The sequence below is a fragment of the Cetorhinus maximus genome, chromosome 11 (genome assembly GCF_964194155.1).
Source record: "Cetorhinus maximus chromosome 11, sCetMax3.hap1.1, whole genome shotgun sequence".
Lineage (NCBI taxonomy): Eukaryota > Metazoa > Chordata > Chondrichthyes > Lamniformes > Cetorhinidae > Cetorhinus > Cetorhinus maximus.
The window spans coordinates 84,108,400-84,122,882 of NC_135889.1; the positions used below are offsets into that span (position 1 = coordinate 84,108,400).

The window sequence follows — 14,483 nt, forward strand, 5'->3', positions numbered from 1 at the left end:
GGATGAAGGGAAAGGGATGGAATCACTGGCTGGGGTACAGAGTTTGTGGCTGGAACAAAGATAATGGCTTCACTATTTCCAATATTTAGTTGGGAGAAAATTTCTCCTCATCCAATACTGGTGTCAATCTAGCAGTCTGACAGCTTAGAGACAGCGGAGGGGTGCTGGTGGCGAGGTGGAGTTGGTGTCGTCTATGTACATATGGAAACCGAGGCTGTTTTTGGATAATGTCATGGAGGGGCAATATGTAGGTAAGGAACACAAGGGGACCAAGGAGAGATCACTGGTAGATAGCAGAGATAACGGTGTAAGAAGAGATGCTATTGCAGATGATCATATGGCTACAATTAAATAGCTAAAAATGGAGCCAGGCAGTGCAGTCCCACACAGCTGGACGACAGTATAGAGGCATTGGCGAAGGAAGTGGTCACCTGTGTCAATAGCCACAGGCAGGTCAAGAACAACAAGGAAGAATAGTTTAGTTTTGTTACAGTCAATTAGTAACAAGTCACTTTGATGATTGTTATATTTTTGTCAGTAAAATTCTATCAGGTTTTGTATATTTTAAAAATAGGATCTAATGAACAGCTTTATACATGTCAGGTGAGGTATACCTGTATGGATGAAAACGTGTCTTTGTAAATGGTAGTTGGTACGAAAGGCAGCATTACAGTGCTCACAGATATGAGATTTCAGGCACTTTAGCCCAAGTGATCCATCTTCATTTATCGTTAGGATCTGAAGAAAAAATTGTACACGGCCAACATTCAATCTTATTCCAGCAAAGAGCATATTAGTCAATTTACCAAACTGTTTCTCTTCAGACAAACATGTTAATACTTGATGTTAAAATTAAACTGTAACATTAGGTGAATGCAACTGAACTTCGCCAGATTTGATAAAAAGCAATTCACAAATTGAGGTTCTACACAGAATACATTATGGAGAATTAAGGCACCTGATGCTGAAATGAAAGATTTGGCGAATCAAAATTTTTGTACCCTAAATAATGCAAGTTGAAGAAAATAAACTACTGAATACCCAACAAATATTCAAAACTAAAAAAAAATCTCTTATACATCATGCTTCTTTTAAAAACTCTTTAATATAAGCTACTTTCTTTCTTAACACATTTTTCTCTCCAGCCTTCTGCTGCAGGTGCTGACCAAAGGGTGGGTATTTTGCCCACAGGTGTCAGCGGCAACTCATTCCTCAAACAATGACCATTCCTCATGTGCTTTGATGGTGCCAATACAATCACAGGGGCAATACCAGTGAGTCGGATGATCTCCTTACTCAATGTCCACGCACGCACACACATGCAATTTTCAGCACAGGCCACTGGATAATGACCAGGAGTGAAAGCCCTTGCTCATTTTTCTGCTTCTTCATCCAAGGGTGCTGTAACCAACCACAGGATCTCACTGCTTTCATTTTCCTAATTAAAATCCTCCCTCTATACCTCCTTGTTAACTTTTCACCAACCTGTGGTAATAAACTTTCACAGCTTGCTAATTTAAACAGTTTATCATTTTGAAATTCTTCGTTGACTTTTGCTCTAACCTGGCTGTTGCATTGTAGTTTTTTTTATCTACTTGAATTCAACATCAGCAACCACTCTCCTGAACTAGTGACTCTTTACCAGTTCAATGTCACAGTGTATGTAGCAAGATCCAGGAGTCAAACAGAAAGCATTGGCCATTGTACTCCAGCTATGAAAGTATCATATGGAAAATATTAGCTGAGCTACTTGTAGCAAATTAGCACAAAAGCATATAATACAGCATATAAACTAATATAATTATAGCTCAAGCTATAAACATACAAATTAGTTTAATATTCAAAGAACATGAACAATACTCAGTGCAAGCTGTATGTTTACAGGAATTAAAACCTTACTGTTTTCTAAATGTAGGAACAAAGACACCTGTTCTGCACCATCTTTCAATATACAATTAAGGTCTGAAAAGTGGTCACACACTTCTTACATTGAAAAAGCTACCACCAGAGCCTCTGTTTAGCTCAGTGTCTTAGTTGCCTTCCAATTCATTGCTGACTGGATTGAAGTCAGCCACAGATATATTATTCGAACTTCTTTTGAAATATACCGAAATAAAACTATATTTCTCTCAACTATATTACATGTAGGATTATCAATCAACAGATGATGAGAACCATACAATCATAGAATGATTACAGCACAGAGGAGGCCATTCGGGCCACTGGGTCTGTGCCAGCTCTCTGCAAAAGTAATTCAACTAGTCACACACAACCACGCCCTTTCCCTGTTGCCCTGCAAATCTTCTCTCTTTAGATAATTATCCAATTCCCTTTTGAAAGCCATGATTGTATCTGTCACCACCACACTCTCAAGCATTGGATTCCAGATCTTAACCACTCGTTGCCAAAAATAGTTTTACCTCATGTTGCCTCTGGTTCATATGCCAATCACCTTAAATCAGTGGCTTCTGGTTCTTGACCCTTCCACCAATGGGACCAGTTTTTCTCTATCTACTCTATCTAGGCCTCCCATGATTTTGAGCATTGAAATCAAATCTCCTTTTAAACTTCTCCTCCCCAAGGAGAGCAACTCCAGCACGTTCACCTAACTAAAATTCCTCATCCCTGGAACCAATCTCGTAAATCTTTTCTGCACACACTCCAATGCATTCACATCCTTCCTGAAGTATAATACCCAGAACTGAACACAATTTGAGGCGATCCAGTGTTTTATAAAGGTTCACTATAACTTCCTTGCTTTTCTACTCTATACTCCTATTTGTAAAACCCAAGATCCAGTGTACCTTATTAACAGCTTTCCCAATCTTCTCTGTCACCTTCAAAAGGTTACTACACAAGAGCACATGATGTTGAGGGCGATATATTAACATGGATAGAGGATTGGCCAACCAACAGGAAACAGTCAGGATAGATGAGTCATTTTCAGATTGGCAAACTATAACCAGAGCGCCATAGCGATCAGTGCTGGGACCTCAACTATTTACGATCTCTGGCCTGAATTTTACCTTTGACGGGCGCGTGCAATCGGCGGGCCCAGGAGTGGCCGGGAAATGGACCGCCGACAGCCATTTCACACTGGCTGGCCAACTAACAGCCAGCCAGCGTGAAACACGCACTCAAAAACTCAGCGCTGGCAGGGTGGGGCCGGGAAGAGGGCGGGCATTGACTGTGGGCGTGGATGAGCGTTGCAAGAGAGCTCCCTGAAGGTAGACAGTTGCCTCAGGGAGCTGCACACCTTCAAATGATCAAATAATGGTTTAAAAATCTGCAAAAATTGACTATACATCATAATCATGCACCTGAAAATATACCTCATAAAAATGCTGTCCACAGGTATTTATTTTATATTATTTCATAACGGAGATCTCATCCCGCCCTGGGATGAGGTTTGATGGAAAATGTAAAGGCCGCCTGGCCGATTCGCCCATCCCCCAACCATAAGGTTGGGTAGGCCAGGAAAAATCGGAGACAATTGCACCATTAATGGGCTTAATTGTCCTGTTAATTGTCGGCGTGCACGCTTCTGACTTATGCGCGCACCCATCGAGCGAAATATCACGCGAGTGCACGATGACGTCGGGATGCTCGCCCGACATCTTCTCACGCGATTTTATGCCCAATTGGGTCGGGCGCATAAACTTCTGCCCAATGTCTTGGATGAAGGGACAGACTGTAGCCAAATTTGATGATACAAAGATAGGCAAGAAAGCAAGCAGTGAAGAGCATACAAAGATTCTGCAAAGGGATATAGATAAGCTAAGTGGGCGGGCAAAAAATTTGGCAGGCAGAGCATAATGTGGAAAAATGTGAGGTTTTCTCACTTTTGGCAGGTAGAGAAGCAGATAATTTAAAAGGTGAGAGACTGCAGAATTCTGCAGGATATAGAAGGATCTGGTGGCCTTGTACATAAATCACAGAAAATTAGCAAGCAGGTACAGCAAATAATTAGGAAGGCAGATAGAATGTTGGCCTTTATTGCAAGTTTATTGCAATTATAAAAGTAGAAAACTTTTGTTACAACTGTACAGGACATTGGTGAGACCTTACCTGAAGTACTATGTTCTAGTTTTGGTCTCCTTACTTAACAAAGGATATACTTGCATTGGAAGCAGTTCAGAGAAGATTCACTGGGTTAATTCCTGGGGGAAAACGGTTGTCTTCTAAGGGAAGGTTGAGCCTATACTCATTGGAATTTAGAAGAATGAAAGGTGATCTTATTGAAACACATAAGATTCTGAGGGGGCTTGACAGCATAGATGCTGAGGGTGTCTCCCCTCATGGAAGCATCTAGAACTGGGTGACATGGTTTAAAAATAAGGGGTCTCCCATTTAAGACAGTGATGAGGAGGAATTTCTGCTCTCAGAGGGTCGTTAGTCTTTGGAATTCTCTTCCATAGAAAGCAGTGGAGGCTGAATCATTAAATATATTCAGGGCCAAGTTAGACTTATTTTTGATTGAAAAAGGAGTCCAGGGTTATGGGGACAGATAGGAAAGTGGAAATTAAGGCCACACTCAGAGCAGCCATGATCTTACTGAATGGCAGAGCAGGCTCAATGGGCCAAATGGCCTACTCCTGCTCCTATTTCTTATGATCATTAACATAGATCAAGAAAAGCAGTGGTCCTAATACCTACCCTGGGGATCCACCGTATTCCGGTCCAAAAAACAACCAATCATCATTACCTCAGTTTCCTCAAACTTCATATCCATGCTGTCACTATCCTTTTTATTTCATTAGATTGGGTTGATTCATTGAACTGTGTTAAGCACCCTATAGTTAGGTCCCTCTTCAAGTACAGGTGATTTCAATCAAACAACATGAGCCAAGGCTTTCTTGAGCCATCTTGCCCCCTCGTCTGCAGGTGTGTAGGTTAGTTGGCAAATGTGCATTCTATGAAAACTGAGTTATTATTTACCTTAGAAGGAGAACGTTGCTTCCTTTTCTTTTTCTTTTGCAAATCTATTGGTTCTTTTTGTTGCCCTTTATCTTTCTTCAATTGCCCAGCTTCTTCAGAATATTGGATTTCCTGTTTTACATTTACCTTTAGAACGACAAAGTGGTTCAGAAATCAAATTAAATTCGACCATTGCAGAGAACTGTGCCACCAATGCTACTAGCACAGGGTAAATGAAAGCTGCTGCAACAGTGGTAGCAGTGTGTACCTTCTACAAGAAGCACTGCAGCAACTCACCAAGACTCCTTCAACAGCAACTTCCAAAACTCCGACCTCTAGAAGGACAAGGGCAGCAGAGGCATGAGAACACCACCACCTGCAAGTTCTCCTCCAAGCCACACACCCTAACTTGGAACTATATTGCCGTTCCTTCACTGTCACTGGGTCAAAATCCTGGAACTCGCTCCCTACACCACATGGACTGCAGCAGTTCAAGAAGATGGCTCACCACCACCTTCTCAAGGGCAATTAGGGATGGGCAACAAATGCTGGCCTGGCCAGCGATGCTCACATCCTGTGAAAGAATAAATAAAATTCTTCTACTATTGAAACAAGGAAAGATACTACAGTTTGCCAGCTTTTGACTGAAATGGCAACTTGGGATAATATTGCAAAATATCAAAGCAACTATTGTCTAACCGTCCATATACAATGAAAAATTTGGAACAGAAGAAAATAAATCAATAAAATATTTGGGCCATAGTAAATGGTGGTACATGCCACTATATCAAAGTTTTCAAGGAATCTTATAAAATGTTAGAAAATGCTCAAAAAAAAATCAGATGTTGACTGTGTACTTTTGCATTTTTATTTCTGTTTCCAGTATTTGTGGTTTCTCTTTTTATTTTGCTCATATTGTGGCATTTATTACTGTACATCTTTATTCGAAATGCAATGCATTCATCATCAACTGTACCCAATATGCTTTTTCTCCCTCACAAGTAACCCCACAGTGCCATCAATGTAGACTATTTACTCAATATATCCATGTAATTTTTTGGTTAAAGTTTATATCTTAAAATAATTACTTTGCAGCACTTCAATGGAGCTGCTGTCCTCCATTGAGCAAATGAATTCAGACATGCTGCAGTGAAGACAGCCAAGCAAATGTATTTGATGCACACCTATGTTCTGGGACTGTTAAAGATGAAAACAAACTAATTGAAACACCAAACACTCATCAGAATGGGTAAAGGGAATTCCAGTTGCAACCTTTCTAACAAAAGCTTCATGGGTTCCCTTATTACAGTAAGGCATCTAGTACAAACCAAGGAAATTGAAGAATGCCTTCTCACTTGTCATAGTCAGCAACACTCTAGGTTGTAGATTTTATTGGACAGACTGCAGACATGGATTATGGCAAGCACATACAATGACACGCCAGATTTTGAAGAAAACAATGGGAGCTAGAGTGCTTATGCTACTTAAAGGGCTGTTATTTCCAGTCCTCAGCAGTTCCAATGCTTTTCAAACTGGCCTCCCACCTTCAAACCACCATAAGTTCAAGCTTATCCAAAACTCTGCTGTCCATAATCTACCCAAATCCCACTTGCCCATCATCCTGGTGCTCAATGACTTACATTTGCCTCCTGATTTAAAAGTCTCAGCTTTGTGTTCAAATGCCTCCATGGCCTCATTCCCCCATACCTCTGTAGTCTCCTCCACCCCAAGATATCTGCATCCTTCCAATTCTGGTCTTTTGCGCATCCCCATTTTATTTGATCTACCATTGGCAGCTGTGCATTCAGCTGCCTGGGTCCTAAAATCTAGAATTCCCTCCTTAAACCTCTCCATCTTTCTACCTGTCTCCCCTTTAAGACACTTCTAAAACTTTCCTCTTTGACAAACCTGCTCTAATATCTCCTATTTTGGCTGTGTTGTTAAACTGGCCTCACAAACATCAAAGCTACGATGTTTTAAGGTTACACCTAAGTGACCAAAGGTAAATTTCAGATTTGTAGCACTCTACTTGGGAAAACATCTTACAAGATGGATTGAATTCACTCACCAAGTAGTGAGTCTATGTGTATTGTAATAGTTTAGTCACTGATATGTTAATGTGTTATGACACTATTCCAAGCTACACTGTAAACAAAATTCCAAAAGCAATGAAATCAAAATTTTAAAATTAGATCCTTCACTATACAAGATAGTGAAGCCTCCAGTCTAATTAGAATATGTAATATAGCACTGCACTTTATAAAGAATTTCTAATAAATAATGGTGACATTTGTAAAACACATGCAAGATTTAAAAAGGTTGCAGACAAACTTTTTTGTATCTCCCAGGAGGTTGAATGACTATTAGTGGAAGAGAACATTGGGACTTCTGATGCTTCATTTTGTTGTGACTGGGACAGGGTTGGTAGGCCAGGCAGGCAGTCTTGCCCATTTTTTGTATATTAATGCTCATATAGAGCATAGTGAGATTAAAAAAAAATGCTGATAAAATTTTTACTGTCTATTGAGAATGCAATGTTGCCGAACTACTTATTTAGTCTTACTCCTTATATGGAATGAAAACAACAGATAACTTGAGTAATAAGATACCACTTACATTTAGCTCATATGTTAACTCTTGCGGGAGCCTTTCATGCCCATCATTCTCATCATCATCATTTTTAACCGTTTCCTCATGGATCATTAGTTCATCATGTGAAATAAGTTCCTCCTGCGGGAGGGCACCTTCCTGCAAACCAGTTTCTTGTTGGAGAATTTCTTCATGAGAGATCTCCCTCTCTTCTAATACAGTTTCCTGTGCTCCTATATGTACAGAGGGCTGATCGGCAACCCCACCCACCACAACCAGCGGTCTGGAAGACTGCATTTCATTTATAGTGCCGCATTTAAGAAAAATCCGATCAAGCTTGTCTTCAATATTCATTCTTCAGTAGGATCTTTTTTAAATCTGTTAAAAAAACAATATATTGTGATAGCGCATTAGCAATGATATAAAGTACCATGACCATTACATATTTTGGCAAAAAAGGGTTATCTCAATAGTTGCAGCAGGGTGGTACACTTCCTTTCCACTGTATTTATTTCCAAAACTGACAATAACAACTATTAAGAGCGGTGTGCATTAATAACTTGTTAATTTTTGCATTCATGGATCGGTAAATGGATCCATACGTGAAAGCAGCACATTATCAGAAATAGGTGAGGCGGTGGTGTAATGGTAATGTCAATGAGCTAGTAATCCAGGGGCCCAGACCAATGCTCTGGGGACACATTGCCGCCAGGGTAGCTCAACCCTAAAATTCACCCTCTCAACCCTAAAATTCTTATCTTTTGTCACATTAAATAGTTCAGCTTGGAGGTGACTCACAGGCCATGTACAGCATTCCCTTGTTGCATCTCTAACAACCCAAAATCCAATTTGTTGGCAAGAACTTTTCTAGTTCCTTCCTGGAATCCAGTAAGGTTTCTTGTTTCACTGCCTGTGCAAAGTAATCTTTTCCAACCATTTACCAGCCTTTAAGTAAAAAAAAATTGGGCTTGCATTTTCCATTTTCTTTTGCTGTCTTTAAAGGCAGAATTTCTCCAGTACACATTCCAATTACATTCTACATTAGTTCAAATTATTCTGGAACTCCATGGATCATGTCCTACCTTGCGCAAAGTCTGGTATAACCAAGTGCTCGACAATCCTCATTCACTTTCTACATTCAGAGTAACTTTAAAATCTGCGTCCTCATCCATGGCCTCACTCCAACATGCCTCTGCAAACATCACCAGTCATATGTATTAGCCTGTTCCCTCCTCTGATAATAGTTTAATTGTCTCTCTCCTCCACTCCACCATTAGTGAGAGATAGTTGGCACTTAACACCCTATCTCAATGTTGTTTGGAGAGCATCCTCAAACACAAAATAGCTTCCACAGTTGCTAATGTTACCAAGTTAAAAAAAAGATTTATTTTTTTTAAAAAGAATTTTGAGCCACTGTACCTTATACCTCAGCAATATTTAAAGTCTCTCCAGCTTCCTACATCTTCCATCACCTTCCAAATCCCCCTTCAAAATTTACCTTGTTAACCATGTTTTTGGTATTGTCCCCAAACTTTGTTCCTACTTTCTGCTCAGCGTCCACTATAAGGCAACTCTAGATGTTATGTTACATGAACATATGTTACACCATTACATAAACGTAAGCAGCAGCTTGGAATCATAAGTATTGTAACTCATATCTGGCTGTGGTAATTTATGGAGGCCATAAACTGCTCCAAAGTTTATGAAGGCTTGCCTCCTCACATTGCTCCATGCTTGTGGAGTGGTGCTCCTCAGGCCATATAGAACCAATTGTCTCTCTGTAATGGAGAGAGATGCCTATGGTTCTTTGTGGACTATGGCTAATTATTTACCCAAGGTGGGTCACATACAATTCAAGTCCCATTCATACATCCATGATTGTTCAGGTAGCTCTCCCTCTATTTACTCTTATATTTCTTAGTCGCTAACATTATATGGTTTTTATATGAATTTCTTGAGGCCGAATGTGTGGAAAGGGATGGCCTTAGTATTGCTGTCTCATTGGTGGACAAGTCCGACATCAGGACACCAAGATTTGTCAGTATCAGCAGCTGAGATATATGCAACTTAATGGCAACATTAAGTTTTGTGTGACCTGCAGAACTCCACAGTAAGCACCTAAGTAAACTCAATTTCCATCTGTGAACATTTAACATGTACAAAGTACATAATTTTAATGAATAATTTGCTTAATAAGGTTTATTCTACAAAGTGTTTTTATACTATAGTTGAGATGACAGCATGCAGCTACAAATAACTGTAATATGGAGGAGCATTTCAAACACTTGACCTTGGCCTCAATGGGAATTTAGGAAGGAAAAACTGTAATTTAGTAAACACTAGGAAACTCAGCGACTTCCCACTGCTTAACTCTCCAATAAATCTACTGGCTAACTCTGCATCTGACCTTTTATGAAAAAAGTACAAATTTCAGTTCTCAGGCGTAACATCATCGGTCTTCTGTGCAAACATTTTGGGCTGATCCACATTATGGAGATCCAGGAGCAGCAACTCATGTTCTTTGGAAGCCTGGGTTATGCACTGGGAGCTCTTATAAAGCAGTATGTGCCTCAATCATAGCTGCAGAGTCCAAGTTCCTTTAGAAAGAGCCTGTACAATTCAGCTTGCCGTCTAGGTGGAATCAAATACCAAGTCCAAGCAGGACTTTTCCAGTAAGAGAATCCAAAACAAGTAGTTTTCCAAATATCAAAACGCTACTACAGCCAAATACAATGTTGTAGTGTTTTCTCACCTTTTGCGAACAAACTTAACACATTCTGAGATGTGTTATGTCGCGGTAGGTTCCTAAAGCATTATCAGTTTTGCCTACAGCCCAGATGCATGCACTGTCTTAGATCAATGAGGTGTGCTGCAGCTAGTGAAGAAAAACATTTTCTTAAAAAACTCAACTTTCACAAAGGTATTATCACAGAAACAAACTGGGGATATCAAGAGATGGACCAAACTTGCTCTTAACTGGAAAAGGCCGTAAATATACAGTTAATACTTTAAAAATATTTGTATTTAGTAAATTGTGTGTTCAACGCAAGTTATCGGTGCTGGTGACCAGAAGACTTTTTTCAATTTGACCATCTAGCATCAGCATCCATCAGACAGAACAGGTAAAGCAATCAGGATTACTATAAGAGCACAATTATATGGTTACTTTTAACCCAATTGCAATGAGTAAGTTGACAATTTACTGGTAATTGGTTTGCAGTGTAAAGTAACAGTAACTTATTGCCAAGCCCCAATCAAACTCCAGAACACAGCAAACTGAGAACGCATAGGAAAGCCACTGCACACTGCTTGGAATTCAAACAGTAAGTGCTGGCAACGTTCAGGTCAGGTAGCAGTACACTGCTTGAGTTTGACACCTCACGGTGTGTAGCTCCAAAATAGTGCCATGCTGAATTTAAAGCTCACCATCTTCTCAACCCTATCTGTTCTACATTGTTATAACTCCAACTCTTTCCCATCCATGATCCTTCCTCTCAACCAGCTTCCTGATCATCCTCTGCTTATCTCTTGCCTATTCCTGACTTCTAACCACTTGGCCCTTGATCCTGTATCCCCTCATTTCTAGGTACCATCTCCAAACTTCCCACTGTACACTTTCCCTTGCTATCCTTCCTATAACCAGCCTGTCATTGTATCTCCTTTTCCTCCCTGAGCAGTTCTCTCCTCCATGCCACTCCATCCCACCTTCACATTCGCTCCCTAATCAACCCCATCACTACACTAAGATGGTCTCTCAGTATTAAGCCTGGAAAATGTTAATTTGTTTTTAAAACATTTACATGCTTTATGACAAAACAGCCAGCTGACATTCAATATCTAGGCTCACATATGAAGACCAGCCATTTGGTCACAAGTCTGTGAAACAACAAGAGTTGACATTTCAGGGGAGTAGGAGAAATGGCGAAAGCTATCTACAGGAAAAGGTAACTATTACTTGTTATGAGGTTTAGCATTTGAAAACATTCACATTTCTGCTGCAAAATAATCTGTAATCCACAATATAAAACATATAAAACATTTGAAATGTACTCTTTCAATTTTCCAATTCATATAAAATATTTCTAATTCGCTTTGTAATTTAATGAAATGGGATCTTGCCTACCATTTTGATGCAGTGCAAACTTTCCTCCATTGTCACTCAGTACATTGAGACAGTGCGCCCTGTTGGGGTAACATAGTAATCAGAAGTTAGTAGGTTGTGCCATTTTTAATTATTCCAAAGGAACATTAGAAACAGTCAGATATTTTCCTTACACCACATGGCTGATCACCAAGCTGTTAAGAATAGAAAAGCAAAATATTGCAGATGTTGGAAATCGGAAATAAAAATAAAATGCTGGGAAAACGCAGCAGGCCAGGCAGCATCTGGAGAGAAAGAGAAATGTTAACTCTGTTTCCCTCTTCATAGATGCTGCCTGACCTGCTGAGCATTCCCATCATTTTCTGTCTTTATTTCCACTGTTACAAACATTCTACCTCATATGGCAGTTGTGCAAATTAGTTACACATTAGTTTACTGTCTATTCACCTTCATTCATTTGCCACTGTTTGCATTCTTCTGTCTTCTATATATCCAAAATAAGCATTTGAAGTAATATTCCTATGTCATTCATGTTGTTTAATTATTATTAGATAATTCAATTTTTTAAATTGCAAAACAACTTCAAATTATCTGTAGCCTGAAAACTTGATTGTTGTTAGTTACTTACTGTTAATGAAAAGCCTCGATTACAAATTTTACTTTCTACTTGCCAATCTTCTAGTGTGTTACACACGGAGAGTTATGAGGATATAAAGTGTTCAGATTAAACTGGGCAACAGGTAACACAGAACTTCTGGACTGGGGTACAGGTCAGTGGAAAATGCTGGAGGCTCGAAGTGGGGGAAAAAAAATTGGGGCAGGGAGGTTGGATAAAGGGCGAAGTAGGGATGGATGTTGGGTTAGGAAGAGTTTGGGAGTTTGAGGAAAGAAAACTGCAGTGAGGCCAGATAGCAAAGGGCAATGGGTACAGTGATGCTATGAATTGCAGAGAAATGGAGAAAAAAAAAATAGTTTTTTTAAATGTAAAGTCACCACTGAACAAACCAACTAGCACAGCTTGATTGACAGTAATTCATGAAGCAACTGGAAGCTCACATTCCAGAACTGAAGCATATAAATAACAGCTGACCAGTCATATTCCTGTCTTTGAAAGTAATCATTTCAATACTGAACTAATCAGAAACTTGTATTAAAGAAGAAACTTAAGTTTGTTTATAGTTCTTAAAAAGGTGGAAGAGGTGAAGGGGGAGGGAAAAGTGAGGGACTAAGGAGTGCAGCTGGCGAACTGTCTCAGTAGTGAAGAGGGCATATGCTTGGCTAGACTGGTAAACACACTGGGCCAAGCTAATGTACTTTGTACATGAGGGGATACTGTAGACACTTCCCTCGGAATAGCCTGATTTCCAATTCATGGGGGAAAAGAGTCCAGGTTATAGTCTTCATTGGGCCCAAATCCAATTATCTGTTCAGGGCAGGGGCAAGGATATTCCTCCAATGTTGAATCAACCAATGCCCCATAAAATCAACAATTATCTTTTCCCATTGGAATGTTGCTCCATTTCCAAACCCTAACCTGCCTGTCGGAGGATCAGCTCTATGGCCAAATTTAGCAGGAGGTCCAGAAACAAATTTTGCTTGGGAGGAAGGAATGTCCTCCGCAGTCTAAAACTGGCTCAGTAATGGTGAGAGCAGGGATGACAGCTGGCCAAGAATCATTATGTATGGGAGAAGGGTGGTTCAGAGCTCCTGCAAGGGAGCAAATGGGGGCATAATAAAAACAGAAAAAGATGGAAATACTCCGCAGGTGTGGCAGCATCTGTGGAGAGAGAAACAGAGTCAGTGATCTTTCATCAGAACTCTGAAATCTCCACAAACCTCCAAGAAATTTGTGCTTCTCTAATTCTGGCCTCTTGAGCATCCCTAATTTTAACTGCTCCACTTTTAAAGGTGCTATGTAAGGTATGGCTGTATTGCCAACAAGAGCATGTAACCACCTCTTCTTGATGTTCAGCAGCATTATCATTACTAAATTCCCCCAAAATCAACATCCTGGGGATTACCATTGACCAAAACTTATCTGGGCCAAATGCATAAATACTGTGACTACAAAAGCAGTCAAAGGCTGGACATGTTACAGCAAGTAACTCACCTCCTAACTGCCCAAAGTCTTTCCACCATCTAAAACGCACAAGCCAAAAATGCGATGGAGTACTTGCCACTTGCCTGGATAAGTGCAGCTCCATGGAATCATGGATCTTACAACACAGAAGGAGGCCATTCAACCATCGAGCCTGTGCTGCCTCTTTGACTGATCCAACTTTGTCCCACACACCCCAGCTTTTTCCCCAATAACCCTGCAAGTTAGTCCTTTGACCATGACCCTTTCCCATTTCCCCATCCCCCCTCCCCCAACTCCAACTACATTTGACAGCAACCAGGAAAATGATGCCTAATCGATTGACATCCCAATCACCATAGCAAACATTCACTCCCTTCACATTGCTGCCATGTGCACAAATCTACATGATGCACTGCAGTGACTCACCAAGTCTTCTTCAAAAGCACTATCCAAACCTGCAGCTTCTATTGCCTAGAAGAACAAGGTCACCAGACACATGGGAACATCATCAAATGCAAGTTCCTCTCCAAGTAACACACCTTCAACACTTAAAAATATATTGCTGTTCCTTCATCATCACTGGGTCAAGGTCCTAGAATTCCCTCAACCACCACTGATGGTGTACCATCACCTTAAGGATATCAGCCTCAAAAAGACAGCTGGGCAAAAAGCAAATGGCAATAAATGCTAGCTTTGCCAGCAAGGCCCACATCCCATGGGTAAATAAATAAGAGTGCATAAGCTTGCTTTGTATTTCCTCAAGATTATGGGGTGATCTGATCAAGGTGTTACAAA

The 14,483-nt window shown here is 40.2% G+C and overlaps 1 protein-coding gene across 1 annotated transcript in view; it reads right to left on the reverse strand.

The window, feature by feature from the left end:
• The window catches only part of znf148 (zinc finger protein 148), a 47,551-nt gene that overhangs the window by 19,229 nt on the left and 13,839 nt on the right, over positions 1 to 14,483 (reverse strand). Inside the window, exons 2-6 of the mRNA XM_078552352.1 lie at positions 11,630 to 11,688; positions 10,259 to 10,381; positions 7,534 to 7,884; positions 4,939 to 5,064; positions 615 to 738 (exon numbers count right to left, since the gene is read on the reverse strand). Of these exons, the coding sequence (XP_078408478.1) occupies positions 615 to 738; positions 4,939 to 5,064; positions 7,534 to 7,860 (577 nt within the window). The 5' untranslated portion in view covers positions 7,861 to 7,884; positions 10,259 to 10,381; positions 11,630 to 11,688. The remainder of the gene's footprint in view (positions 1 to 614; positions 739 to 4,938; positions 5,065 to 7,533; positions 7,885 to 10,258; positions 10,382 to 11,629; positions 11,689 to 14,483) is intronic.